General features: G+C 55.7%; 4 protein-coding genes and 4 non-coding genes across 10 annotated transcripts; 1 reads left to right on the forward strand and 7 right to left on the reverse strand.

Annotated features, from left to right (window-relative positions):
• Positions 1-2,778: 2,778 nt before the first annotated feature.
• Positions 2,779-8,844, reverse strand: TRAF4 (TNF receptor associated factor 4). Its single transcript, XM_061176092.1, has 7 exons — positions 8,619-8,844; positions 5,580-5,631; positions 4,895-4,999; positions 4,658-4,819; positions 4,407-4,568; positions 4,165-4,320; positions 2,779-3,908 (listed from the first exon to the last, which is right to left on the reverse strand). The coding sequence occupies exons 1-7, from the start codon at positions 8,759-8,761 to the stop codon at positions 3,276-3,278; spliced, it is 1,413 nt and encodes a 470-aa protein (XP_061032075.1). The 5' UTR covers positions 8,762-8,844; the 3' UTR covers positions 2,779-3,275.
• Positions 8,845-9,434: 590 nt separating this feature from the next.
• NEK8 (NIMA related kinase 8) lies at positions 9,435-19,146 on the reverse strand. 3 transcript variants are annotated; one of them, XM_061174926.1, is made up of 15 exons: positions 19,014-19,146; positions 15,831-16,036; positions 15,359-15,591; positions 14,990-15,121; positions 14,284-14,492; positions 14,049-14,128; positions 13,572-13,753; positions 13,322-13,472; positions 12,837-12,913; positions 12,391-12,508; positions 11,599-11,749; positions 11,196-11,359; positions 10,933-11,091; positions 10,591-10,749; positions 9,435-10,199 (listed from the first exon to the last, which is right to left on the reverse strand). In XM_061174926.1, exons 2-15 carry the CDS (start codon positions 15,964-15,966, stop codon positions 10,171-10,173), a joined length of 1,980 nt encoding a protein of 659 aa, XP_061030909.1. In that variant the 5' UTR covers positions 15,967-16,036; positions 19,014-19,146; the 3' UTR covers positions 9,435-10,170. The 3 variants fall into 3 exon arrangements, with proteins under 3 accessions (XP_061030909.1, XP_061030908.1, XP_061030910.1); XM_061174925.1 differs by lacking the exon at positions 19,014-19,146 and adding an exon at positions 17,908-18,024; XM_061174927.1 differs by lacking the exons at positions 9,435-10,199; positions 10,591-10,749; positions 19,014-19,146 and adding an exon at positions 17,908-18,028 and having other exon boundaries at positions 10,999-11,091; positions 11,196-11,324.
• A 1,038-nt stretch (positions 19,147-20,184) lies between these two features.
• Positions 20,185-22,483, forward strand: TLCD1 (TLC domain containing 1). The gene is made up of 4 exons (XM_061176067.1): positions 20,185-20,536; positions 20,870-20,953; positions 21,047-21,129; positions 21,531-22,483. The coding sequence occupies exons 1-4, from the start codon at positions 20,344-20,346 to the stop codon at positions 21,912-21,914; spliced, it is 744 nt and encodes a 247-aa protein (XP_061032050.1). The 5' UTR covers positions 20,185-20,343; the 3' UTR covers positions 21,915-22,483.
• RPL23A (ribosomal protein L23a) lies at positions 22,463-25,739 on the reverse strand. The gene is made up of 5 exons (XM_061176068.1): positions 25,653-25,739; positions 24,874-25,057; positions 23,347-23,523; positions 22,778-22,847; positions 22,463-22,543 (listed from the first exon to the last, which is right to left on the reverse strand). Exons 1-5 carry the CDS (start codon positions 25,675-25,677, stop codon positions 22,529-22,531), a joined length of 471 nt encoding a protein of 156 aa, XP_061032051.1. The 5' UTR covers positions 25,678-25,739; the 3' UTR covers positions 22,463-22,528.
• Positions 22,663-22,733, reverse strand: LOC133080975 (small nucleolar RNA Z17). Its single transcript, XR_009698652.1, has one exon. It is a non-coding gene; the product is annotated as a small nucleolar RNA Z17 (small nucleolar RNA).
• Positions 22,923-22,990, reverse strand: LOC133081060 (small nucleolar RNA SNORD42). The gene has a single exon (XR_009698730.1). It is a non-coding gene; the product is annotated as a small nucleolar RNA SNORD42 (small nucleolar RNA).
• LOC133080974 (small nucleolar RNA Z17) lies at positions 23,614-23,685 on the reverse strand. Its single transcript, XR_009698651.1, has one exon. It is a non-coding gene; the product is annotated as a small nucleolar RNA Z17 (small nucleolar RNA).
• Positions 25,146-25,212, reverse strand: LOC133081059 (small nucleolar RNA SNORD42). The gene has a single exon (XR_009698729.1). It is a non-coding gene; the product is annotated as a small nucleolar RNA SNORD42 (small nucleolar RNA).
• Positions 25,740-25,763: the final 24 nt, after the last annotated feature.

Below are 25,763 nucleotides of genomic sequence, written 5' to 3' on the forward strand. Positions count from 1 at the left end.
TGTCCTATTCGTTCAATGCTGTCAGTGTTTGAGGTGATCTTTCGTAACGGTTTTAAATATGTCTTATTAAGAGAAGTAATTTCTCATTTTTAAGGGGACCCCTATAGTATTTGTCCCCGTCAGAAGCCCTCCCACTCCATTATCCCAGACCAGGTGTGTTCAGTCAGCCCCTGGAGGGCACCTGGCTGACCGGCCCTCCCCCTAGGCAGGGCTGCAAGGGGGCTTGGTGGGATTTGGTGGTTAAGAATCGTTTGCTGCCCTTCACTGTTGGTCCAGTTCAATGTAATGCCACTTTCACTCCAAGGACTGTCCGTCACTGAAAAACGGGGATCTGGTTTGCTAATAAGCCAGCTTAAGACTAAACGACCCTTCCCCCTACCCCACAACCTTCTCCAACCTTCTCGAACATTTTGGAATTTGAGGACCTCTGGCAGGTGGAAGTAATAGGTGGTGTGATAGGTGGTTTCCTTCCCCCCACCCCACAACCTTCTCCAACCTTCTCGAACATTTTGGAATTTGAGGACCTCTGGCAGGTGGAAGTGATCTGTAGCACGAGAAGTGGCCCTCTTGGTGGTTTGAATCTTAAGGGTTGAGTACTGATGGGAGAACTTCTTGTCTGCAGGGGAAAAAAAATCCAAAAGAGCTATTTACGTCCTCTCCTCCCTCTCCTCCCCCTTCTGCTGCGTTTGGGTCTGGGCTGTGATGGAGGGAAGGAAAGATCCCACAGGTTGTGGGACTCAGTGAAGGTGGAATCAGATGGTTAGGTGGCGGCTCGAGTTGAAAGCACCCTCCTGAGCATGCCCTTTTCTGTGGGGTGCCCTTTTGTGACGGTGCTTTGTCTCCTTTACTTCTCATCCCATCCCTGTGAAAGAAAGCCCTCTTCTGCCTGTGTCAAATGAGACCTGCAGTCAGCCTAGGGTCACAGGGCTAGACAGAGCAGATGGTTGAGTTGAGCCCAGCTCACGCTGTGAGGCAAAATCTGGTCTGAGTTCCACAAGCAGTTATGACTGCCTGCAAAGGCACTGAATGAGGGTTAGGCCTGGGTATGGGGTCAATCGCAATATCCACTGCAGGCAACTGAAGGCGGCACCAGCCTTCTTTGTGAACCTACCGCCTGGAATGGTGCAGTGGCACAGTGCTGCCAGCAGAGGGAGCCCAAGCTTGATCCAGGGGGGGTCTGGCTTCTCATGGAAGGCTTCTGCAGAAGAGTGGTTCTACCTGTTGCTGCGTGAAGCCCGTGCTTAGGTGAAGGCATTTCCCCTGCTAGAGCCCATGGTCTTCTCTACCAGCTTCCAGGCTTCACAGTACCAAGACAGTTTAGATGAAAGAGCCATCTTTACTTTCTCAGCAAGGCAGCCAGGGCTTCATCTCTCCCTAGATCAGTGAATTTGACCTTTTGAAGGCTAAGTTGGTTAGTTCCCCGGGCTGGCTGTCTCAGGTTCAGACCTTTCCTATCACCTTCTGATAAGGGCTCTTTTCACCTGAGTCCCTGGGAAGTAGAAAAGGCAGGCTACAGCCCTTGAACCTTCTCCATACTAAACAATACTTCCCATACACTGGGCCTCTTCTCAGGGCCAGGCAAGAGTAAGGCACTTTATGCTGATGAGTTAATCTTTACGAATCTAGCAGGACTACTTTAATTTTACCAGTGAGAGTAAGGATGCCCCATGTAGCTAAGTAACTTGCCAAAAAAGCAAGCACAGCAAGGATCCAAAACCAAATCTACTGCCAAAATTAAAGGAAGCTAATCTTCTAGCGACTGCTGGAGCTTAAAACAGAATCCAGTGACAGGGGGGGAAAAAAAATCCAGGCCCTGCCCCAAACTAGCTGAAAGATCACTGAAGTCAATTCACTCCTCTGTTCCTATTTCACCAGTCAAATGTGGATAATCACAGGTACCCATTGAGGCCTGTATGAAAAGTAAGTATGGATGAGAAAATTTGAAGGCTCCTGTGCACAGTTTAGGAGTCCCTGGGTGTGGGCTGGGCTTTGGAGTTAGACTAACATTCATAAAGCACTCACAGACATCCCTCAGCATCCACAGGGAATTGGTTTAAGAATCGCCAGCGGATACAGAAATTCACCAAGTCCCTGATATAAAATAGCATAGGATTTGCATGTAACCTATATACATCCTCTGGTATACTTTAATCTCTAGATTACTTATAATACCTAATACAGTGTAATACTACGTAGATTTGCCCATGAGTGGCCAAAAACTTTTGCTTTTTGTAACTTTCTGGAACTTTCCCCAAGTATTTCCAATTCACTGTTGATTGAATTCGAGGATGTGGAACCCACAGATACAAAGGACCGACTATTTTTACTGGGAACATGGCACTGTCTTCACCCCAGCCCACTAAGATAGGTCCTTTGATTAAAAGCTATTTCACTTGACTGTTGTATTAAAAGAAATAATGCATATAAAGTGCTTACCAGTGTCTGCCACATCAAAAGTACTCAATAAATGGTAGCTATTATCATTAGACCAAGAAAGACCTGCCTACAGCACAGGCACTAGTCCTTGGTGGGGTATCGATCAGAGACTCTAAACCTTATAAAACGTCCAGAGCCTGCACCTCTGTCCTCTAACCACTAGAGGGCAGCAGCAGGCAAATGTCCTCCACACAAAGCCTAGTGCAGTCCCTCTGTCTTCCACCAGAGGGCGATCCAGCAGTGCAGCCGGATCCTAGGGCCAGAGCAGTTGCAGTCCCTGACTGGTCCCTTGACTTCACAATTGGGCCCTAAGCAACCCAGATGAGTCAGGCTGGAACCAAGTTAATAAATACAAGTCAGGATTTATTAAAAATCAGGGCTCCCCTGCTGTGCCCTCCTGGCACTAAGTAAATAAATAACCAGAGGGGACACAGCTGGGGAAAGGAGACATCAGATCTCAAGACAGATTCTTTAACTACCCCTCAGTTTCCCAACTCCCCCTCCCCCCTATGGCTCTTGGGACATAGCACCAGCAGGCACCTCAGTCCCTGGAAGAGTGTGGCCGGCACCAAGGCATGTCTGCCCTGATCCCAGGCAACAGGCCCCGGGATCGCTTGTTTCCAAGCCCTTGATGACCCTAAGACCTGCTCTTCCCAGAGGCCAGGGCTGAAGCACCAAAAGGAGGCACCTGAGGGTGGTAGGGAAGGAGGGAGGGAGAACAGGGTAGCAGAACCTAGGCAGCAGAAGCAGCTGTAAGGGGGTCCGGCCCCCTCTCCAGGCTCAGCCTGCCTGATGGAGGTCATTTCCCACCCCCCTTTTTCCTATAGCTGGGTCTGCTCTCAGCTGAGGATCTTTCGGGGCAATTCAACAGAGGCACGGATGAAGACTGCATCATCCCGCACATAGTTTCGCTTGCGGATATCCTGGTGGGAGATGAACTTGGGGTAACCAAAGCCCAGAGAACTCTCATCCAGGGAGCCCCGCCAAGTGCCTGGTTTTTGGAAATTCTTCCAGTTTGGGTCAGGGTGAAAGGTCTCAGTGACATGCTGTGGCTTAGCCAGCCCAGGGTCGCTCTGATCCAGCAGGGAGAAGGTGACGCGGCGGGCAAAGGGCCACTCAAGGAGATTGTCAAAGGCACCTGGCAGCACGCGAATGTAGAGCGAGAGATGTGTGCCCTCACCACTGCCATTGCCATTGAGGAATGCAGACACCTGCAGCTTGTAGCCATACTTATGCGTGTAGAAGGCGGGGCTGAAGCACTCGAGGTTGGGCTTGGCTTTGGCCTCCTGTAGCCGTCGCCCGTAACTGCCAATCTTCCAGATGAGCACGCCATCACTGCCCACGGACAGCTCCTCCAGCTCTCGTCGCAGCTCCTGCAGCTCTTGCCGTTGCCGGCTCACCAGGGCACACATCATGGCCAGATGTGGCTTCACGCTCTCCTCCATGTGCCGTGCCATTGCCAGCTTAGGGCACTGTTGGCAAAGCCCCAGGCCATGGGGGAAGAGAGGAGAGTTAGTCGGGGCAAGTTCAGGGGAGAGGGGAGGAGCAGGTACAGGGTGGTGGGCACCCAGCTCTGAATGAGGTAGGGGGCACTAGGAGGCGGCTGGAGCTGGCCGGCAGGGGAAGGGCTGAGGCTTCAGAGCAGCACAGCAGGGACCACTAAGGGCCTATGTCTGAGGTTTCAAGGACCAAGAAAAGAGCTGACAGGAAGGAAGAGAGGCATCTCACCCTGTGCTTGCAGCCGGAGTCTTTGAATGGGCACAGCACCAGGGCAGTGCTACAGCTGTCCTTGAGGTGGCCCGGCAGATCCTCCCGAGCCATGGTGCCCACGCCACACTGGTTGGGGCACGGCACAGGCAGCCTCGGGCACTGGTACTGGTGGCTCTAGGGCCGCAGAGGCAGAGAGAAGCAGTCAGTAGCCTGACTCCCTGCTACCTGCCCCGCGGCCCACAGCTCAGGAAAGGCCTCACCTGGATGGTGTCAAAGACAAACTCCTTGGTGCAGTAAGTGCAAGGCTGGGTGCGCTTGGGGCACTCAGAGGTGGCATGCTGGGCCAGGAGCCGCCGCATCATGCGGGCACCACACTTGTTCTCACAGTACACACTCTCTTGCGGGCACACACCTTCATGGCTCTGTGGAAACGCCAGAGGGGCTGAGTTAAGGGATCCCTGGGCCACCAGGTGCCCCACTCTCCCTCCACCCTCAGCCAGGCCCCACCCACCTCAAAGGCCTCCCCGCTGAAGTCACAGCCACAGAACTCGCACTTGAGTCGCCGCTTGGGGCAGTCGTGCTGCAGGTGCGCGGGCAGATCCCGGCGGCTCAGCTTGGCGGGGCAGCGGTTGGGGCAGGGGACGACATTGAAGCTGCAGGTATTCAGGTGGCCCTGGTGGGAGGGGCCGCAGTTAGTGCCTGCCCAGGGAGGGGCAGTCCCCCCACCCCGGCCCCTTCAGAGCCTCACCTGTAGGTGGCGAAGTGGTCCACTCCAGCGGCAGCCCTCCTCACTGTGGATGCAGCGGATAGGCAGACCCAGTACCTGTACCTCCAGCTCTGGGTCTGGGTAGATCTGGGGGCAAGGAGGCGGGGAACTGGTCAGGGTCAGAGCCTGCTACAGTCCCCAGTTCCCACCTCGTCCACCCCAGATAGCTTAGCTCTCTACCTTAGAGCCAGTAACAGCCCCTCGGTGGAAATTCTCCTCTGTGCCCAGGGATAAAGACCGCAGCAGGTGGTCTCTGCTCCAACACTAGATTCCAGGGTCCCCAACACGCTGGCCCAGGACGCTCCCTTCGGAGCGGCAGCCAATCAGCCTGCTCAGCCCCAGGCAGCCTCCACACCCTTTGCTTCCTTCCTCCTGGAACAGGGGTCCTGGCCCTCAGCCACAGGGCTGGCCAGCCACCCAAACGGGAGGGTACACTTCTAGTGGGCACAGAGCGGCTCTGTACACCCCCACAGGCTGGGCATTGTGCCTGCCCTACAGGGCAGACTCGGGCCTCATCTGCAAACTGGCCTGGTGGGAGGGAACAGGCCACCTTCGTAGGGGTGCGCGATTCCGCAGCACTGGGTTGACACTGGCCCCGAGCCCACTGGCTGCAGCAGCTCCAGCCTCCACCGAGGGCAAGAGCCTGTACCTGGCACGGTGGACTCACCTTGGCATAGTCCAGAGGAAGTTGATCCTCAGGGCACTTGAAGACTCCTTCACTGTGAAGGGGGAGGGGACAGGGTCAAGGCGCCATACTATGGGAAGAGAGATCCCTGGGCCCCATCCCCTCAACCAGGGTAGCCTCCTTCCCTCACCAGACTGGTTCCCAGGCAGCCCTACCGGAGAGGGCAAGTAGAGGCCTGAGGGTACCCACTTCTACAGGACCCCCAAAGATCCCAGCTCCTGTCCCGGGGAGGGTGGATTTGGGCCCAGTGGAGGCAAAGGCAGCTGCTTCAGACAGCATTTGGCCAACAGGTGGCAGCTGGCACCCCTCCCCCAGGATGGCAGCTGGACGGCGAAAAGAACAGGCTGCCCAGCCACCCAGCCCCCAGGTTACTTTTCATTGGCTGGGCTGAAAGCTGTTGGGGGAAGGTGAACACGGATGGGCTGAGGTTAAGAGCCAGGGCTGCCCAGCCCCTGTGAGGGTGCCCAGCCAAGAACCCAGGGCAAAGGTCAGCTTGGGGCCACCTTACCCCAACTCTCCCCTCCTCCTACGTGGGTGTGTCTTCTAAAGCAAAGAGGAGGAAAGGCTCGCTCCAAGGTACTGTGTTTACACTCCCACCCAGTTCTCACAAACTGCCTGAGAAGGGGCTCAATGTCCCCATTTTGCAGATGAAAGAACTGAGGCTCATGGGTGAACTGGATATGTCTGTCTGATTCCACAGCTCAGATAGTTTCTACTACCCTGTACACAGAAGAGAGGCTAGTCCAAGAAAAACTGTCCAGGCAAGCACAGCCAAGACTCTGGTCACTGCACGGCAGGCATCTGAAGCCTGCTGACCCTGTCCGCTGCCCTCCCTCTCCTCCACCAATCCCACACCAGGCTGTTAGCACTCAAGGAACCTGTGGCATGCCTCCTTCTGCCAACATGGCCTTGCTGACCCTAGCCAGGACCAGACACGCATGCCTGGCGCGGCCTAGGCAGGGCAAGGGCTCACCCAGCAGGACTGAAGACCCTCAGGCATGGCATTTCTGGCAAGTCTGAGTCAGGTAGGTGGGAGGCAGGCAAGGATGAAGGCGGAAGCAGAGGCTACATGGCAGCCCTGTCCATGAGGGCACTTTGCAGGACGTGGGCAGTCCATGCCCCAGGTGCTCAAAGGATTTCTAGCACCCACCTCCTCCCCCCTGGCCCCACGACTACTACTGGGCATGCTGCCAATGCCAAGAATAATACATGCCCAGGCACTAAGGAGGTATGCCCATGCCCACAGGGTAACCAGGCTTCCTGGACCAACCTGAGTAACAGCGCTGGCAGGAGAAGGGAAAGAGGGGTGGGCCGTGGGGGAGGGGGTCTGCTTGGCTGCTTCAGGAATGTGCTGACTTAGTGATTTTGGAGTCAGGGAGGGGACTGAGGCAAGTCCCCAGGCTTCAGGCAGAAGATTAGCCTGGGCAGCTTGGGGCCCAGCCAGGACAAAGGTTCCCCTAAGGCTATGGACACCCTAGCTGGTAGGGTGGGAGGGGCAGGGCCTGTCCCACCATCCCTTCCCTCCCGGGCCTCAGCGTCAGAGTTCAGGCGCCAGCCGAGGTGGGGAGGCAAGGGCAGAGACTGCTCCAGGCCGTGCAGTGGAGGCCCAGGCCCAGGGGAGAAGACAGGATGGGGGGAAGGGGCTGTGGGAGAGGAAGAGGGGATTTCCGGGAGGGGGAGGGGAGAAGCAGCAGAGAGGGACAGAAGAGGGAAACAGGCCTGACAGCCCCCTCCCCCGTTCCTTCCCCGAGGCAGTCAGGGTGGGTCAGCTGAGGAGGGGGGAGGCTCAGCTGGCCTCATCTGGAAGCCAGAGGGCTGGGGAAGAGCACGGGAGAAGACAATGGGGCTGTGTGTAGGTAGGGGAGTGTGCGTACACTGAAGGGAGGAGGGAGGCGGGTGAGGGAAAAGGAGGAGGGGGCAGCACAGCAGCTTGTGCAGGAGCATATGTGAGGGCAGGACCGGCCCAGGCTGCGGGGAACCGAAAACAAAGGGCCTGCTGAGATTTCCGCCGGGCAAGGGGCTGCGGAGGACGGAGGGACGGAATCCCAGGGGTGCTCTCCCAGCCTGCGTGCGCCCCACGAACCCTCAGCAAACAGCCTCCTGACACAGGGCACTGGCTGACCCAGCCTTCCCCGGTGCTCTTGGCCCACGACCTCCCCACGAGACGCGGCTCCCTCTTCTTGCCTCCCCACACCCCGGAATGAGCAGGTCCCAGCGTGGACAGGAGACTCAGGACACCGCAGGGCGCCCAGAACTCAACGAGTGCCCAAGAGCCCAGGGAAGACCTGGGTCGGGAAAGGGCAGGGGGCGTTCAGTCACACCCAGGGTGCGACCCCCTCCCTCACGACTTCTAGATCACTCGCGGCACTCAGGACCCCCAGGGGCAGGGAGGGACACCCAACGGGTTCCTGTTTCAGGGGAGATCGGGAGCGTCGCAGTACTCCCTCTATCGTGCGACCACAAGCAGGCCGGGCTTACACCCCAGTTAAACCTTTAGGTAATTGTGCAACCGTGGGCAAATCGCAGCCTTTCTTTGAATCTGAATCTCGTTTCCTCATCTGTGAAATGGGAGAACAATAGCTGCCGTTCTCGGAACGTCCGAAGAATCAGAAGAGCTTAGATGGGTGAAAACTCCGGAGGCTTAAGGTGCTGCGCGGGGCAGAGGGTTTTGTCCTCCTCTTCCCAGAAGGATTCAAAGTTCAAGGGTGAGGCCGTTCTGGCTCTCAGGTGAGGGGGAAGGGCCGGCCACGGATCAGGAAGGGCGTCCTTTCCCACCTCCACCCTGCCGGAAGGCACGGAATTCTTCCCACCTGGCGCGTGGCAAGTGGGACCCTACGGATCAGTGCGTGGGGTCCTCCCTCGGGGCCTGACGTCACCGCCGCCCTGTGACGTCACGGTGGGCGCTCCTGAGGTCACGGGGCCGCGGCGCAGACAAAGGCCCGGCGTGCCTCCGGCCTGGGTCCTCCCCCGGCGGCGTCTCCCACCCCCCACCGGCCGTCCCCCGCTCCCGCCGGGCCGCACCTGAGGAACTCCTGCAGGCAGGTGTCGCAGAAGCGGTGGCCGCAGGTAGAAACCTGCACGGGCTCGCGCATGGGCTTCCCGCACAGCGGGCACAGCAGCCGCCGCTTGGGCTTCTCCAAGAACTTGTAGTCAAAGCCGGGCATGGCGGGCGGGCACGGGCAAGCGGGGCCGGGTTCGCGGCGGCCCCACAGCCCGCGCCTCGCTCCGGCCGCGCTCCCGGCTGCGGGCGGCGCCGACTGGCAGCTGCGGCCTGCGCCCAGCCCTTGAGCCCGCCCGCCGGAAGAGGGGGCGGGGCCGTGCCCGCGCGGTCCTAGTGTCCGCTCCGCCGGGCTCCCCACCCACCCGGCCATCCCGCGGCTTCGGGGTCTGCACTCAGACAGGCTCTCCCCCTCCAGGAAGCAGGGTCTCCTCTTTATGCTCGGGAACAGAGATCGAGGCCCCGCTACTCCCCAGGGCCGGGGGTGGGGTGGGGTGGGGGGGAGCTCTGATGCTGGATGGGGCGGAGAGCCTCGGGGGACGGGCCGCGCCACAAAGATTCGCTTCTCCGGAGTCAACAGCTCGGCCTCGGGGGCCACGTGTCGCCCAGGGGCCCGGGGCTCCAGCTTCCAGGTGCTAGGCAGCTGAAGCCTGGCAACCAGATCCGGGGAGCCCAGCTGGGCGGGGAGGCCGGGCTGGGAACTGGGCCAGAGGAACCTCGTCCCGGGCCTCAGGCTGCGCCCACATTCCTCTCTCCACCGCGGCCCTGCAGCCCAGATGGAGCCCAGCCCAGCCCTGGGGTGGTCGCCACCCTCAGCCCTCAAGAGACCACACTCTAGGCAGGCAGCTGATTTTTTATTGGCGCTATTTCCCAGTCATCTGGGAAACTAGTCTGGTCCAGCCAGCTACCCTTTCTCCCAACGTGCTTTGGGGGAATGGCATGGGGTGAGGGGCAACCTTCAGCAGGGATGTCCTCTGCAGTATACTGCAGCCCATGCACTCCCCCAGGGGAAGGGAGGCACTCAGAGATTGTGTAAACCCCTGCCTCAGGATATAGGAGTGGGGGCGGGTGGTAGCAGTCCCGGGACCTCCCTGCCCCAGGCAATGCAGGGGCTAGGCCTCTGGAATGGCCAGAACAGGCAGGCCCCAGCTTGCCTTACTCCAAAGCACTGAGCTGCTCTCCCAGTAGACACCAGCGACTTATTTTCTAACTGGACTAGGGGAAGGGGCAGCGTCTAGGTGGAGCCACAGCTACCTCCAGCCTTTTTCTGCAGAGGCTCTGGAGACCTCCCTGCTTCCAAAAGTTACATCTGGCCTCCAACTCTAGCCAGGCTGAACCCTGGGGACGTTGACTAAAGATAAGAAGGGGTGGGGAGGGGAAAGAGGGATGCTGGGGGAATAGGGTGGGTTGAGTTTTACATATCCAGGGCCAAAGGCAGAGCAGGGGCTTTACTGGTTCTTATACCTCATTGATGATACAATCCAGGGGGCTGGTCATGCCTGAGGCACCTGCACTTTTCAAGAACATTTACAGGAGAAGCAATATCAGGGTCGTCCAGAGGTGTATCCAGGTGCCTCAAGGGGGGACTGGCTCATCTGTGACCGCTGGAGAGCACAAAAGAGAAATCCCTGCAGCCTCCCAGAGGGCAATGCCTCCAGCAAGCCTCAGCTACTTCTACTCTCACTCCCACACTGGGCCCTGGACTCTGGACCCTGCCAGGCCAGAAATACAGGTTCAAACTAAACTGGACTTGAGGGTTGGAGGAGAAGGAACACATTTGGGCCCTGGGGAGGAGCGGAGGCAGCCCTTCAGGCACAAGAAGCACCTACCCTTGCCCACCCCAGGGGCTCACTTTTGCCCAGCAGCTTCTGCTTTCATTTATCTGGGGGCTGAAAATGCTTTTAATAATTTGGGCTGTGACCACTGGGGATGGGAATGTGGGCAGGGGCCAGCTGGGTTAACCCTTGTGTGGGTGAGGGTGAAGTTATAACTCACGGCGGATAGCCAGGAGAGTGTTTCCATGGCAACAGGACACAGAAGTCACTGTGTAGGGGTGTGTCTCATCCAGCTGCACTGGCCTAGGGAGTCCAGCATCCTCATCCCTCCTTCCCAGTCGACCTCGGGCCCCTTTGCCCCAAGAGTACACTTCACTTTCTGCCAAAGAGAATCCCAAGGAGAGAAATGGAAGAAAGACATACCTTAGCAAGCAGCTAGCTTCCTAGATTGCCATACTGGCCCCAACGTGGGGTTGCTGAGTTCAGTAGCCCTGAGCATAACCCCCCATTGCCCCTGGGTCTGCCCACACTTCTACCTGCCCCCACAGTGCCCACTAATCACCTGCCCCAATGGCCACAGTGAAGGCATCCCCACAGGCCACCATTGCTATCTTGATTCCCTGGAGGCCTTGGACTTGACAAGGTACCCGGCTGACCCGGCGAGCGATGGTACCCAACTGCCCATGCTGATTGCTGCCGAATGTGTAGCAGTCACCAGAGGCTGTAGGGGAGGAGAGAGGAAAGGAAGGAAAGGGTGCCTCAACAGAGGGCCCAAGGAAGCCAGGGGAGTCCACCTTTGGCCTCCTGTGCCCAGGTCCTACTTACCAGTTACAGCAGCTGAATGAGCAGTGCCCAGGTCCACGCTCAGCAGGGGCTCCCGGTCCAGGGGTGCAGAACCTAGTGGTGTGAAGCTCAGGGCCTCCTCCACCTGCTGGTGTGGGGCAGGCTCCTGCCCTAGGGAGAGATGGTCCAGGCCCAGCTTGTTGAACCTGAGGGCAGAGCCAGAAGCCAAGTCCAGCTGACACAGTTTATATAGACTGTCCTCCCCCCACCTATCTGGGCAGGAGCTGGTGCACCAGGGGACATATCTTACACTGGGTTGAACCCACAGAACACTCAAGCCCCCCTCAGTTATAATCCCTGGTGGGAGGTAGGCAATGACGGAGCACTGGCAGCTAAGGTGGGGGAGAGGGCGGGCTAGTCACTGTAGTGCACCTAGTTCACATACCTGTTGCTCCCACAGGCCAGGGCTTGGCCGGGCACAGTGAGGATCATGGAGGAGTCAATGCCACATACAACCCGCTGGGCTTCCTGTCCTGGGGGCATGGGTACCTGCTGGGGGCAGCTGTGGGACTCCCTGGTGCCTAGTCCCAGCCGGCCTACAAGGAGAAACCGGCACTGGGCTAGTTTGAGCTTTAGGGTTAATGATACTAGGATAAGGAGCACCCCACAGGGCAGCATGAGTGAAGGCTGTTCCTGACTGAAAGGCCCATCCTTGGCCCCTCCGCGGGTCAAAATTCTACTCCTCTTTTAAGGCCCTGTTCAGGTGCCACGTCTGTCTTCTCCAGGTGGAGTCCCTTGCCATTCCTTGTGTTCCCACACCTCTGGACCTGGGGAGAGCCCTGATGCTGTCTGTCCTCTATCACGTTGGAGATGTGTCATCCTTCCCCCATCTAGACTGAGTCCTCCAGGAGGACAGGGACCCCATCTAAGTCATCCCTAGTTTCAATGACCAGCCTGATGCCTGACCCAGCGAGGGGCACAACATATATTGCTGGATGAATGAAATCTCTCTCATTACATCATGAGCACCCGAAGGAATCGACATCATGTTCATCTTGTCTCAGCACCCAGCACCAGGTGGGCACATAGTGGGTGTGCAATAAAGGTTTGTCGAGTGAATAAATGAATCAGAGAGAAAAGGAGGAGGAGAAAACAGGCCATAGGGTAGAAAATGGCTATGAAGAGGAACAAATCATGGCTGGGGGGTTCCAGAGGCTAGAACAGAGTGAAATCTTACCACCATCTCCACGGCCCCAGGCAAATAGTTCTCGCTCAGTGGACAAGGCCAGCACATGAGACGCCCCACAGGCCACCTGCACCATCTCATAGCCCAGCAGGGCCTCCACAATGGTGGGCTAGAGAGAGGGGAAGCAAGGGCAGACTGGGCAAGGGGCCTGGACTAGCCACCTGGCCTCAGCATCCTCTGTAGGGATGAAGTGGGAGGCTGCAAATTCTCATGAGGTGGCTGTTTCTTTAACTCCCCCCCACACATATTGCAACCACTGGGGAAGCCTGGTCTTTCTGTACTTCCCCAGATGCTGCCCAGAGCAGGTGCAACCTGGGAGCTACAGGGACCTGTGGCTGCTGGGGATTCCCCTGCCCCCAACCTGGGTGTCAGCTCTCAAATGTGGGCTGCTTGCCATCTCCCCACTTCCTCCTCCCCAATGTACACTCAAAACCCACCTGGCTGATGTCATTGAGGCTGCCATGGCCTAGGCACCCATTGCTGCCACTGCCAAAGGTCATGATGATGCCTCGGTCTGGGAAGGGGAGCAGTGAGGAAAGGGAAAGGAAAGAGGTTAGGCTGTTTTTCCAGACAGACCAGTGCAACGTTGGATCGGAGGAGCAAGAAAAAGTTAGTTGGAGGCTAGGGCTGGAAGAATTGGATGGGGGGGGTAAAGGACTGGGGTCTTTCTTCCCAAGTGTGTGACTTTGGACAAGTGACAGCCTCTGAGCCTTAGTTTCTAGATCTGTCAAATGGGGATGATATAACTGCCTTGTCAGGCCTGCTGTGAAGGTAAAGGAGATCGGGTAAGTAAAGCACTCCCTGGAAGGTAAAAGCATTATTAAGTGAGCAGTTAGCAAATGATAGGCAAGGAAGGAAATTGCTCTGGGGGGGAGTCTTCTTATAGCTGAGTCCCCACAGGGTAGTCCCCTGACCGGCTCACCAGTCAGGCAGGCCGTGAAGAGGTCCCCACAGGCCACATGCTTGATAGTCACACCCGACTGGCCCTCCAGGAAACGGGAGACGAACTGGGGCTGCTGCTGCTCCACCGCCCCAGGGAGGAGGGCGCCCCCTACAGCGCCTAGGGGCGGGGCCTGCGAGGGGACAGGGGAGGGCGTGGGCGGCGCCTGAGTGCTCAGCTCCTGACCCACGCCCCCCTCCATTCAGGCCCCCCCCCTCCTCCGCCTACTCACCTCCCAAAGTATGAGGCGCCCGGAGCGCGTGACGCCAGCCTTCTGCGTGCGCCCCGCTGCCACCTGGACCACCTCTGTGTTGAGCATTGGCAGCCGCAGCGGCACACTGAGCCCGCCACCCCACGCGTACACCGATGACAGCGGCGGCGGAATGGCCGGCCGGGCAGGTCCCCGGGGGACACCTGCGGGGACAACTCATCAGGCCTATTAAATTGGTGGGATGGACTTCCCTGGTGGTCCAGTGGATAAGACTCCACGCTCCCAACGCAGGGGGGCCGGGTTCGATCCCTGGTCAGGGAACTAGATCCCGCATGCATGCCGCAACTAAAAATCCCCACGTGCCACAACTAAGATCCCCACATACCGCAACTAAGACCCCGCACAGCCTAAATTAATTAATTAATTAATTTTAAAAAATAATAAATTGGTGGGAATGCCATGGTGTCCGTCGGAACCCCTGCGGTCGTCCCGACTTACCTCTGCAACGGCCACTGGTGGTCCTGCCCCCTGTGCTGCCGGGGGCCATGGGTGGCCCGGTGGCCAGGGGCTTCTCTGCCCTGCAGGACAGATGGGGGCCTCAGGACAAGGACCCTCCCTGGCATCCCCACACCCAGAAATGGTGGACTTGCCGAGAATGCCCCTTTCTGCCCCAGGCCTTCTGTGCTCCCACGGGGTGCCCCACTGCTGCCCAGGGCCCCATCCCTGCACCGGCCTCCGCATGCGGACGCTGCCCAGGTCGGTGTGGAGGTTGAGGAGCGCCCGGATGCAGAGGGGCTGCGCCATGATGTGGCTGAGCGGTGGCCGCTGTGCAGGCTCCAGGCTGAGCAGACTCAGAACCAGCTGGCGCAGCTCAGGGCTGTAGCGGTCAGAGATGGGCGCAAAGGTGCCGCTCATGATCTTCAGCACCAGCGCTGGCAGGTTCTGTGAAGGCACCACGTGCGGGGTTGGCCAGAACCTCAGGCCAGGCTCTTAAACTGCAGCACCCCCAGCTCCAGCCCCAGCCCCTAGCCTGGTGGGGTGGTCACAGCCTTGCACTCAGAAGCCATCGGTCTGGTGAGGGGGCTCCCAGGATGATAGGGGAGCCAAGCCCTGCTTTCAAGAACTTCTGATAGGGGAGCTGCAGCCATGTCAGCTGGCTGCATGTTGGGAAAACTCATGTCTTGCCCTTAGGAGGGTCCCTAATCTGATGGGAGAGCCCTACCCTCAGGAGCCCTCAGTTTAATGGGGGGACCCAAGCCCTACCCTAAGGGACCCATAGTCTTAGGGAAGCCACAGCCCTGGCCTGGGGTAATCCACCAGTCTGATGAGAGAGACATAAGTGAGCCACAAGAGAAGAAACACAGAAGTGGTTGGAGCCAAGGACTTCAGGAGATAGAGGTAGGGATTTCCCAGTTGTCCCCCTGGGGGGACTTACTCACCGCAGCCTCAAAGGCCCTCTTGAGGCTGGCCAGCTCATATAGGACACAGCCCAGGGCCCAGATGTCACTCTTCTGGTTGTAGGGCTTGCCCTCACACAGTTCAGGGGAAATGTAGCATGGAGTACCCACCACCTGCAGGAGGGAAGCTGATATTACAGCCCCGGGGTGGGAGGACCAAGGCTCTGCCCAAAAGCCCACTTAGAGACAGCTTCTCCCCAAAGTAGGCAAAAATGCTTCCTCCTGCAGGACCATCCAGCCAGGGACTAAGGGGCCAAGGTCTTGGGGGGTGGCGCTGGGGACAGGGGTGCAAAGTAGACCTTGGCCCTCAAAACCTCCAGCACCCTTGAGGTCCCCTCCATGCCCAGGCACCGTGTAGGCCTTGCTCTTGCTGCTAAGGATCTTGGAGATGCCGAAGTCACCAATCTTGACGACCATGCGGTGTTTGTCTAGAAGGATGTTTTGGGTCTTGAGGTCCCGGTGCAGGATGAGGTGGGTGTGCACGTGATGCAGCGCCAGCAGGATCTGCACAAAGAAGTGCAGGATGGTCTCCTCCTCCAGCAGGGAATTACAGCGCTTCTGGATGAACTCAGCCAGGGTGCCACCTGCAGCCGCAAGGAACTAGTCGAGATCTAGGCTTCTCCATGCTTGAGATTTTCCTTTTATGAAACTAAAGACCCAGACAGGGCATGGGCCTGCCAGTGTCACACAACTGGGGTCAGAACCCTATACCTCTGACCCTCAGCCAAGCCCATTCCAAGGAGGGAAGCTGGCTGATCTGTGCCTGCCTGTCCCAGAGGTGAGAGGCCCTTGGAGCCAGGCCAATGCAAGGAGGCTGGCCCACCTGGTGCATATTCCATGGCGATCATGAGAGCCTTGTCCTCCAGGAAGTTCTCGTAGTACTCAATGACATTGGGGTGGTTGAGCAGCTTGAGGACCTGGCACTCATTCTGGGCTGCCTGCCTCTCTTCCTTGGTCATCTGCTCCACTGGGATCTGCTTGATGATCACCAGCTTCTGGTCAGCTTTGCGAAGGCACAGATGAACAATCCTGAGGACATGGAGTACAGGAGTGGGTGCCAGCTGAGCTTCCAGCCACATATCAGGCAGGGCAGACCTGGTGACTGGGTGTTCCTTAGGACAAGGGAATTGGCACCTAGACTAAGAAGTCATCTAAGTTAGTGCACAGAACACTGAGTTTAGGAATAGCGAGAACCGACCACAAGCTGTCTGAGACCTTGGGCAAGTCGTTTAACTTATCTGGGACTCAGTTTCACCACAGGCACAATGACTGTGCCTAATAAAGTTAGTCTTGGTCTCTGTAAGTCTGCATAGACTCTGGAGTTAACTGCCTGGATCAAATCCTGGCTCCTTCTCTTACTAGTTATCTGGTCTTAAATTATGTGACATCAGGATCTGGAAAATAGGATCGATCTCACAAGGTTGTTGAGAGGATCAAATGAGAAAATGCATGTACTGCACTTAGCACAGCGCCTGGCACATCAAAAATACTCAGTGAGTAGGAGCCATTCATTTTATTATTTTCTGCCAATTCTGTAGTCAGTGTTCATAAAAGCAGGGTTTTGTTCTTTCTCCTTCACCACTATAGCCCCAGTGCATAGCCTAGTGCATACCCCAGCACTTAGTAGGAGCTCAATAAGTATCTGTTAAATGATGGACTATCTAAGTATCAACTGTATATCTCCAGCTCAGACCTCTCCTCTGAGCCTCAGACTTACATATTCAACTACCTGCTTTGCATCTCTACCTGAATGGCTGGCAAGCATCCTGAATTTTAACAAATACAAAACTCTTGATTCCTGCCCTTGAAACCTTTCCTTCCTCAGTTTCTTCCATCTCAGTAAATGACACCACCATCCCCCAGTTATTAAAGTCCCCCAGTTAGTAAAGTCAGACACCTGAAAATCATGCCAGAATCTTTCCTCTATCTCACACTAACATCAGTAAATCTTGTTTCTATTACCTCCAAAATACTGGGAACCCACCCATTTCTCTGTGTCTTCTGCTATAACCCTTGGCCAAATTATCATTTCTTGCCTAAAATACTGCACTAGACTTCAAATGGTCTCTTTCACTCTTGTCACCCTCAAATCTAAATTCTACACAGCAGCCAGAGTGACATTTTAAAAGTGCAAATCATATCAAGACCATTCCTTTGCTTAAACCTCTTTTCCATTACACTGCAAAAAATTCTACTTCTTTACCTCAGCCTACAAGGCCGTAATTTGGTTCCCACCCTCTGTGACAATCACATTTTATTCCATTCGTTACCTTGCCCACTACATTCCAACTACATTAGTCTTTTTCTCAGTTCTTTGAATACTCTGAATTCTTTCCCACATGAGGACCTTAGCATAAGCTGTTTCCTCCGCCTGAGAAGCTCTGCCTTTTTCAGACTACATACTGGTCCTCATTCCTCAAGTCTTGGTTTGAAACTTCACCTCTCAGAGAAATTTTCCCTGACCATCCCAAATGAATACTCCCTGGTGTTGTACTCTATTCTCGCCGTTTGTTAATCACTGCTTTAACAATGTCCTGTTTATTGTATAATTTTTCGATCGTCTGTAAGCTCCGAGAGGGAAAGGAGCACGCCTGTTTGGTCTTAACTGTATACCCAGTATCGAAAGCCTGACGTGTATAGTTGCTGCTCAACATTTGTTGAATGAATGAGTCAGGATCAAAAAACAAACTCTGCGGGGGGCCGCAAAGGCTGGCCGGGGGCGTGACCTCCTTGGAGGCGGAGTTTCCCCACCAGGACTAGGACAGGAAGCCTGGGCAGGGCTTCCCGGATTAGGCGCTCACGCATCGGGGCGGGGCTAAACGGGGAGAGATTTTGCTGTCGGAGTTGGGGCTTATTTTCCCTCTCCCCGAGCAATTGCCTCCCCCAGAGCCCTGGCTCACCCGAAGGCACCTCTGCCCACCACTCGGATCCGCTCGTACTTCTCCATCTCATTTCTCAGAGTCACATTTCCGGAACCCCCAAACTCAGACACAGCGCGTGCGCGGGCCCGCCCTCTCTAGAACCACGCCCCCTGCACTGCAAGATAATTGAGGGGGCGGAGCTAGTGGAGCTAGGTGTTGGTTCAGTCTCTCATTTGTCTCCGCTAATTTGCACCGTCCCTGCAGCCCGGATCCGCCGTCGCCCTCCCAGGGTGCAAGGAATGGGGCGATATGCCATTTCTTGGCACGCCCCGCAAAAGCCAGCACCATACCAGCTACTTCCTACACACGTGGCCGCATCCGGCCCTCGCAAAGCTTCCTTAGACCGGAGGGGTTCCCAGCGCAGGCCGAGTGAGGGTGGGAAGAAAGGACCGATCTCTCTCTGCCCCACTCTTTGGCCACTAGTGACGCTGTTTCCGAAGGAGAGGGCAGATTCTCATTGGCACGCAAACGATAAACACTACCAAAACTGAACCGAGTCGGCGCTCTTGGTCTGTGGGGCAGGGTGCCGGATTAGTTTCGTGTTTACCTAGGGAGGGACCGGGGAAACCCCGATCTGTGCAAGTTGATTCACCTAGGGAGGACGTGACGCGGTCTCCGGGCTGTCCCGACTAAGTGAGCTAGTGAGCACTGCGCTCGTCAACACCCTCAACTCCCCAACGCACACATACAACGCTGCCGCTGCCGCAGAGTAATCTGCCGTCAGTTCTCAACTAGAGAGAACCTCCTTGGGGGAAGATGGGAGGGAAGTGGACTACTACCTGAAAGCGTCGGGGAGAGGGGGAAGGACCCTTGTTCGGCTCATATGGGTTCAAGGCTTCTGCCCAGAGCTAGGGGGTCGGTTAGTACAATTGTCTAAGATCTTGACCAGAAGTGAGTTTAATTCCAGGTCGCTCCCTGGCGCCTCCTGCTCTTCACGAGCTCCATAAAAGCTCAGTTTAGGGAGCAGGAAGGATGGTGATTAGCTAAGGGATGGCATCCCTATTTCTGAGTGGGCGAGGAACGTGAGGAAAGGGGTGTTTATCTTCAGCTCCCACCCTGCCCCTTGAAAGGGTGCCCAAACCTACCCACATGGAATGACCGCTGGAAGGGCCCCTCATGAGGGCCCCTCAGTCTGGCTCAGGCCGCTGTGGCTGTCGGACAAAGCTGCCCTGTGAGCAAAGGGGAGAGCAGAGGGGAAGGCCGCTCAGCCGGGACACTCCGTGCTCTCACCTAGAAACCGATCTGGCCTTGGTTGACCAAGGAGTCCCAGAGGGGTTAATGTGTAACTTTGGAGCCATCAGGGGAGGCAGAATAAACACCCAAACCGCTTTGCGCCTCGGGTTTCCGGCTTTTCCTCCCTCTCGCAGCACCTCCACCACCTGCCCCCCCGCCCCCGCCCCCACTACTCCTTTCTCCTTTACCCCCGCCCCCGCCTCTCTGCCGCCCTTCAGTTTGCCTGGTTCCTTCGCCGGCGGGAGGGGATCCCGCGCCACGGTGAGGACAGGCTGACACCTAGTGGTCTCGCGCTGCAACTGCTCCAGGCCACTGGCCTGCAGAGTGAGAGTCACCCCAGCGGCCTGGGCAAATCGGCCGTCTTCCCCGCCCCAGCCTCCAGGGAGCAGGGAGAAGAGAGCTGGGACTGCCTGAGGGAGGACTGTGACTGCCGCGCGGCCCCAGGAACCCAAGAGCCGGATGGGAGGATGGGTGATGAGTTAGTCGACAGTTTCTAGGCACCGACTCGGTGCGGGACGAGGTAGAGGCAGGTAAACGTGTTCGTCTTGCGCTCGAAGAAGCTAGTGATCCAGTGGAACAAGGTCCGGGCGGAGATCACAGTCCGAAGCGGGGCACCGGCTGGTCCCCAGAACCAGGGATGAAGGACGTGGGTTGTGACGGGCCTCGCTTAGTTCTGCCCACAGAGGAGTTGAGGGCGGAGAGAGAGAGTTCTCTCAGTACCCGCCCAGGCAGGGGGAGCCGGGACCCCTGGGGGAAGTGGGGATGCGGGTTAACTTGGCCAAGCGAGCGAAGTGGGACTCCGTCGGCAGTCGGGAGCTGCCAGCGAGGGGTGGCTCGATGGCGGCGCCCCCAGGACAGCCCATTTTGCCCGAAATCCGCGGGAGCCTGGAGGCGCCTGGGGCGGGGGGGCCCGGGAAATGGGGCTCGCGCCCTCCGCGCTGCAGAGGCGCCGGAGGGGCGGGGACAGGCGGGCGGGGCGGGGCGGGGCGGGGGCGGGGGCAGAGGCCGGCGGGGAGGGTACTGGAAGAGCGAAGGGGCCTAGAGGTCTCCGCCGAAACCGTGTGTGTGAGGCCGGCGGCCGGCAGGAGAGGTGTCCGGGGTGGACTGGCCGGAGAGGGAGCCCCTTTCCCGAACGGCCGGAGGAGGCCACCTAGAGGGCGGACAGAGGCAGGGAGGGCCAGCATGCCCCCAATGCTGTTCCCCGCTCTGCCGCTGCTCCTGGGCGCCACGCTGACCTTCCGGGCGCTCCGGCACGCGCTCTGTCGCCTGCCCCTGCCTGCGCACGTGCGCGCCGACCCCCTGCGCACCTGGCGCTGGCACAACCTTCTCGTCTCCTTCGCCCATTCCATTGTGTCAGGGATCTGGGCGCTGCTGTGTGAGTGAAGGACTGGGGGAGTGAAGGTGGCTAGGGGATCCCGCATTACTCTTTCCATCACTCACCGGCGGGCTAAGGCCCAGGCAGTCTCACCCGATTCCCGGTTTAAAATGCTGTCCAATCAGGAGCGGCAGCAGCGCCAGGGGAGGGGGGGGGGGTTCTCACCTGGGAAACAGGAGACACCTGGGTTTCAGCCGAGCCCCTCCTGGCTCCCCCGTCAGCCAATAGCGCCAGCCCAGACCCTCCGGGGACTGGTAAGGGTAATGGGGCGGGGGAGAGTTGTGGGTCCTTGGGGATACTGAGATGAGAGCCTCCCTTTTCCCTTCCCTTCCAGTATATGGCAGACCCCTGAGATGCTGGTGGACGTTGAGAGCGCATGGTCGCTCTCTGGCTATCTGCTTGTTTGCTTTTCCGCAGGTAGGTCTTGCCCAGGAAGCATTAAAAAGGGGGGACAGGGATAAGCTTCTTGTTCAGTACCATTTATGACCTCTTCCCCCAACCCTCCGCTAGGGTACTTCATCCACGACACGCTGGATATTGTGGTTAGCCATCAGGCACGAGCTTCTTGGGAATACCTCGTCCACCACGTCATGGTGAGAAGCAGGGGATGTGGTATAGGCCTGGTGCTAGCAACCTAGTCTCAGCTGTCTTTCTGAACCTGGGAGGTAAAGACCATCTTTTCTTAACCCCATCCCCACCCTGTGTCCCACATCTCATGCTAGAATGCTAAGGGCTGGCAGTCTCTGGGCCCTTGCTTCACTATTCGAGGCCAGCAATCATGGCCTTCTTAGACTGGAAACTCCACCCAGAGAGAGAATCTGTGGGCAGGGATCAAAATTTAATCTTTTTGAATCCACTGTAAACTATATTTCAGAAAGAAGCAAATAAGGGAAGATTTCCTACCCTTCAATCTGGTAGCCTTGTTATTCCCACCAACTTCCAGGAAAGCCTTGACATCTGGGTTCCCTAACCCATTCTCTCCCTTGCCTTGTAGGCTATGGGTGCCTTCTTTTCAGGCATCTTTTGGAGCAGATTTGTTGGTGGAGGCGTCCTAACACTGCTGGTGGAGGTCAGCAACATCTTTCTCACAATACGCATGATGATGAAGATCAATAATGCCCAGGACCTCCTCCTCTATCGAGTCAACAAATACATCAACTTGTTTATGTACTTTCTTTTCCGCCTGGCCCCTCAGGCCTACCTCACCCATTTCTTCCTGGGTTACGCCGGCCAGAGGAACCTGGGAACTTTTCTGCTGGGCATCCTGCTTATGCTGGATGTCATGATCCTCATCTACTTTTCCCGCCTCCTCCGCTCTGACTTCTGCCCCCAAGGTGTCCCCAGCCGGCAACACAAAGACAAGTTCTTGATTGAGTGAAAAGCACAGTTAGGGACTTGTGGCAAGGACAGCAAACACAGCCAAGAACACCCTCACACGGACTGAGAAGAGACTTAGCCCCTTGCCTGAGCTGTCCTCTGGGGCCAGCCACTCCACCTTTCAAACCTGCACCCACTATTGAAAACACTAATGAAAGCACTCTTCTGAAGTCCTTGTCCTTCCTTGGGCAAGGGGTGAGGGAAGCAGACAGACCGGTTGGACATGGTGCTACCGGAAAGCCAGCCAACCCACAATGCCCTGAAATGGATGTTAATGAAAACTCTGGATATTGGTTTCATACAAAGCCTCTTCCAGAGATAAAGGAAGGGGTTCTTGCAAAGCTTCTTGCTTGGTCTCTTACCTCATGATGGAGGCCAAGTTGTAGTTGTCCTAAGACAACCAACTCTAGTCTGGGTCACAAATATCTGTTACAGGTATGGTGAGGTGATAGGGCTGAGTGTTCCAGGTTAAGGAGACCAAGAGTCTTGCCCAAGCCTTGTTACTTAGATGTGTATATACCACAGTATGGCCTCCCACCCAGAAATCAACATAAAGAAAAGAAGCATACATATAGTGAAAACTTTTATATTTAGAATTAGTCAGCTGGACTCAGTTTAGATGATCCCAATCTGAAAAACAAAAGGGAGCTTTGTTACTGGGAGTTGAAATGTGAATATTAAGCAGGAAATGTCAAAGTTAAAAAGCAAATTGAGGGCACGTGGTGAGGGGTAGGGCCTATTAAAGACGGGGTGCAGTCAGTCAGTTGAAACTACTCACCGAAGTCAGGGTTTGGTCACTAACAGACACATCATTTGCACCCAGGAAGGGGGAGTGTTAAGGAGTTTGTAGCAAAGGAAGCTTACTTTGTTGGCAACATCCAAAGCGTCATAGTCAGGAGCCAGTCGAACATATGCCTTCTTCTCTCCATCAGGCCTAGGGTGGAGAAGGAAGCCTTAGTCCCTACTGCCCTCACTGCCCCCATGCCCTTCCTTCCTCCCCAGTCTTCTGGTGTATTGGTGGTTCCTTTGTTCATGTCATTTTTTCCCCCCAAATAGTGATTTTTCCATCATTTGCGCAGAGGGGGTCAGGGAAGCCACTAAGCCACAAATGAAGCCAATTCCATTTTATGGGAAACACCACAGGCATTCTGACAATAACTGTATCTTACTCTAGGGTCTGCTTCTGGCTAGAGGTAGGGATCAAGAAAATGAGCACCAACCCCTTAAGTCCTAGAGGCAGGACAGCTGATGTTTCCTCAGAAGTCCATACTCCATACAAGGGACTGCAATTACAGCAGGGGGCTGCTCACTGGGAAGTCTACTTCTGATCCCAAAAGCAGCATCAAGGAATTTCATGCCATTCAGGTTTCCTGGCTTTTGACAAGAGGCCCAGAGGCCCCGGGCTCCTCCCCATCCCACAGGACTCCACTCACCTGATCAGGGTGTTGACCTTAGCCACGTCAATGTCATAGAGCTTCTTCACAGCCTGTTTAATTTGGTGCTTGTTAGCTTTGACATCCACAATGAACACCAGTGTGTTGTTGTCTTCTATTTTCTTCATGGCTGACTCGGTGGTGAGGGGGAACTTGATGATGGCATAGTGGTCAAGCCTGGGAGAGAGGCAAAATGGGGTCAACTGGCTTGGGCCCAGTAAAATAAAGAATGGGCCCTCTTTTGGAGCCCAAGGCCCGAAGAGCCCAGGTGCATCAGACAATGAGGTAGCAATCATTTGTGTCAGACTTTGGTCGCTGAACAGTGTCATCACATGCACCCTGAAACTTAGGGACCTGGAGCCTCAGCTTGGGGACATCTCAAGGGCTTTCACCCTTTAAGTGATTAAACAATCATTTTTGAGTTCCAACCTTCTTCATTCTTTTACCTGACCTCAACATTTCTGAAGAGCAAATTTCTAGAAGAAATTTGAGACTTTAGAGTTTAGACAACTTAACCAAGAGCACAAAGTTGACACTATGGAATCTAGAAACTCAGGCTAGGGTTCCAAAGAATGTTGGTGCTTCACTATGAGGCTGAATCGACTGTTTTGCCCCCTTTGGTTGCTGAAAACTGGCTTACAAGCCATCAATTCTTGAAAGCAACTTTTTATTTACAGCTCAGGTTAAAGTTACAGTGGCCATCTAACACAGCTTTCCCCCTGAAATTTAGAGAAGAAAGGCTCTATTTGCCTGGGTACACCATCCTCTTTTGAAAGTAGAGATCAAATCTCAACCTCTCATCACACTAAATTCTAGGTCCAAATGGCAGTAAAAAGTCTGTCAAGTCCATTTCTCCGTGGACACAATCCACTCTCCTGCCTTTTTCTTAGGAAGCAGTGGGAGGACCCACTGGTGGTAACCACTACCATGGCTCTACTCTAAACTGTGCTCCCTAAGGTCAGTCATTACCACTAGAGACACCGAAACACTCAAGTACCTTAACCTTTTCCACTCACTCCCCCAACCATTCCTTGACTGTAAACATTTGGGAAAGTGAATGAAAAGAAGTTGCCATACACTGCTGCAGGTCTTCACTGTCCAATATAGATGAATGAATCTCATCAATCTAGAATCATCCCACATCCTCACCTTCAAGGACTATTCCCCACAGCAAAGATTTAAAAAAAGTGCAACGAGGAGCAACCTAAACCTGGAACCCCCAAACAAAGAACATCTCTCTAAGTCCCACTTTATACTCACAAGAAAGTAGACTGCATATGAAACAATGATTAACCTAACAATTCGCTAATCTTGACAGTGACTCTGGGTTGTTTTAAACAATTCCTACTAATATGCTAAACACGCCTCCTTTCGTTCTTAAACAGGGCATTATTCTCCTACTTCCTTTAGAGAAGCATACTAGGTACCAACGTGGTTTTGAGAAGCCATGCTCTAGGTTTGGTAAATTTCCAAATTACCAATGGACGATACCCAAACATCTTTTCATGGGTACGGGGCAGTACTGACTTGTTTCTCCTAGGGGCGCTCTTCCGAGGATATTTGGGCTGCCTCCTGAGCCGCAGTGTTTTGGGCCGTCGGAAGGTGGGTGACGTCCGGATCTTCTTTTTTTTGTGGCTGTGTACGCCTTTCAACACTGCTTTCTTGGCCTTCAAAGCCTTTGCTTTGGCTTCGGCTTTCGGAGGGGCAGGGACTGAGAGAAGGAAAGAAAACGAGGGTGCGGGATTCAGAAATCAATCACTTCTGGCCTCAAGACCCATAGTGGGCGCTCGAGGCCACACGTGCATCAGTGGTTCCTTTGAAGACATCACAAGTCTCAGGAGTTTAAAATTTTTCCATCATATGCACGATTCTAGGGGGAACCTGGGATACGATGAGAAAGAAACTAGCAATGACCGAACGCTTGACACTTGCTAAAAATGTGAACTAGTAATTTTATGTACAACATCGTCCAGCCATCGGCGGAGAGTATATAGCCCCATTTAACATGGCGATAAAAGGGAAGTTGAGGGTACCGATTCCTTACAGGTCTAGAGACATGGAGCGCCCCAGAGCCGACTGTCTGGCTGTCCCCCGCAGGTGGTACCGGCCGGGCTTGCCTCCCCAACACCCTTCACTGAAGCCCAGACCATGCGGCTGGGCCTACGCGCTCCTCAGCGTTGCCAAAACTCGAGGAGCGGCCCCACAGCAGACACCGCAAGGCCTGGCCCAGCCATCATCCTCCCAGTCCATTCACTCCGCGGGGACCCCAGGCCAGCCAGCTGTGTATCCCCAGCCCCGGCACACACCTTCCTTCTTCGCCTTCGGCGCCATCTTCGTGAAAAGGGTTTCCGAGACTTGTTCCCACGGGCTTATAGAGTCAAGTCTCACAGAAGACTCGCGATACTTTTTACTTAAAG

This window comes from Eubalaena glacialis, chromosome 19, assembly GCF_028564815.1.
Source record: "Eubalaena glacialis isolate mEubGla1 chromosome 19, mEubGla1.1.hap2.+ XY, whole genome shotgun sequence".
Classification (NCBI taxonomy): domain Eukaryota; kingdom Metazoa; phylum Chordata; class Mammalia; order Artiodactyla; family Balaenidae; genus Eubalaena; species Eubalaena glacialis.

What these genes read in the sequence shown, in the direction of transcription:
- TRAF4 (XM_061176092.1), bottom strand. Translation starts at nt 8,761, where the DNA reads ATGCCCGGCTTTGACTACAAGTTCTTGGAGAAGCCCAAGCGGCGGCTG. An exon ending in GACCACTTCGCCACCTACAG is followed by an intron (nt 4,820 to 4,894) that starts GTGAGGCTCTGA and finishes CCCTCCCACCAG; the next exon opens with GGCCACCTGAATACCTGCAG. An exon ending in TCAGCGGGGAGGCCTTTGAG is followed by an intron (nt 4,569 to 4,657) that starts GTGGGTGGGGCC and finishes GCGTTTCCACAG; the next exon opens with AGCCATGAAGGTGTGTGCCC.
- NEK8 (XM_061174925.1), bottom strand. Translation starts at nt 17,954, where the DNA reads ATGGAGAAGTACGAGCGGATCCGAGTGGTGGGCAGAGGTGCCTTCGG. An exon ending in CTTCACGGCCTGCCTGACTG is followed by an intron (nt 12,914 to 13,321) that starts GTGAGCCGGTCA and finishes TCCCCTTCCCAG; the next exon opens with ACCGAGGCATCATCATGACC. An exon ending in GCCTCAATGACATCAGCCAG is followed by an intron (nt 12,509 to 12,836) that starts GTGGGTTTTGAG and finishes CCCTCTCTCTAG; the next exon opens with CCCACCATTGTGGAGGCCCT.
- TLCD1 (XM_061176067.1), top strand. Translation starts at nt 20,344, where the DNA reads ATGCCCCCAATGCTGTTCCCCGCTCTGCCGCTGCTCCTGGGCGCCACG. An exon ending in AGGGATCTGGGCGCTGCTGT is followed by an intron (nt 20,537 to 20,869) that starts GTGAGTGAAGGA and finishes CCTTCCCTTCCA; the next exon opens with GTATATGGCAGACCCCTGAG. An exon ending in ACCTCGTCCACCACGTCATG is followed by an intron (nt 21,130 to 21,530) that starts GTGAGAAGCAGG and finishes CTTGCCTTGTAG; the next exon opens with GCTATGGGTGCCTTCTTTTC.
- RPL23A (XM_061176068.1), bottom strand. Translation starts at nt 25,677, where the DNA reads ATGGCGCCGAAGGCGAAGAAGGAAG. An exon ending in GCCGAAGGCGAAGAAGGAAG is followed by an intron (nt 25,058 to 25,652) that starts GTGTGTGCCGGG and finishes TCCTTCTCTCAG; the next exon opens with TCCCTGCCCCTCCGAAAGCC. An exon ending in AGCGCCCCTAGGAGAAACAA is followed by an intron (nt 23,524 to 24,873) that starts GTCAGTACTGCC and finishes CCTCTCTCCCAG; the next exon opens with GCTTGACCACTATGCCATCA.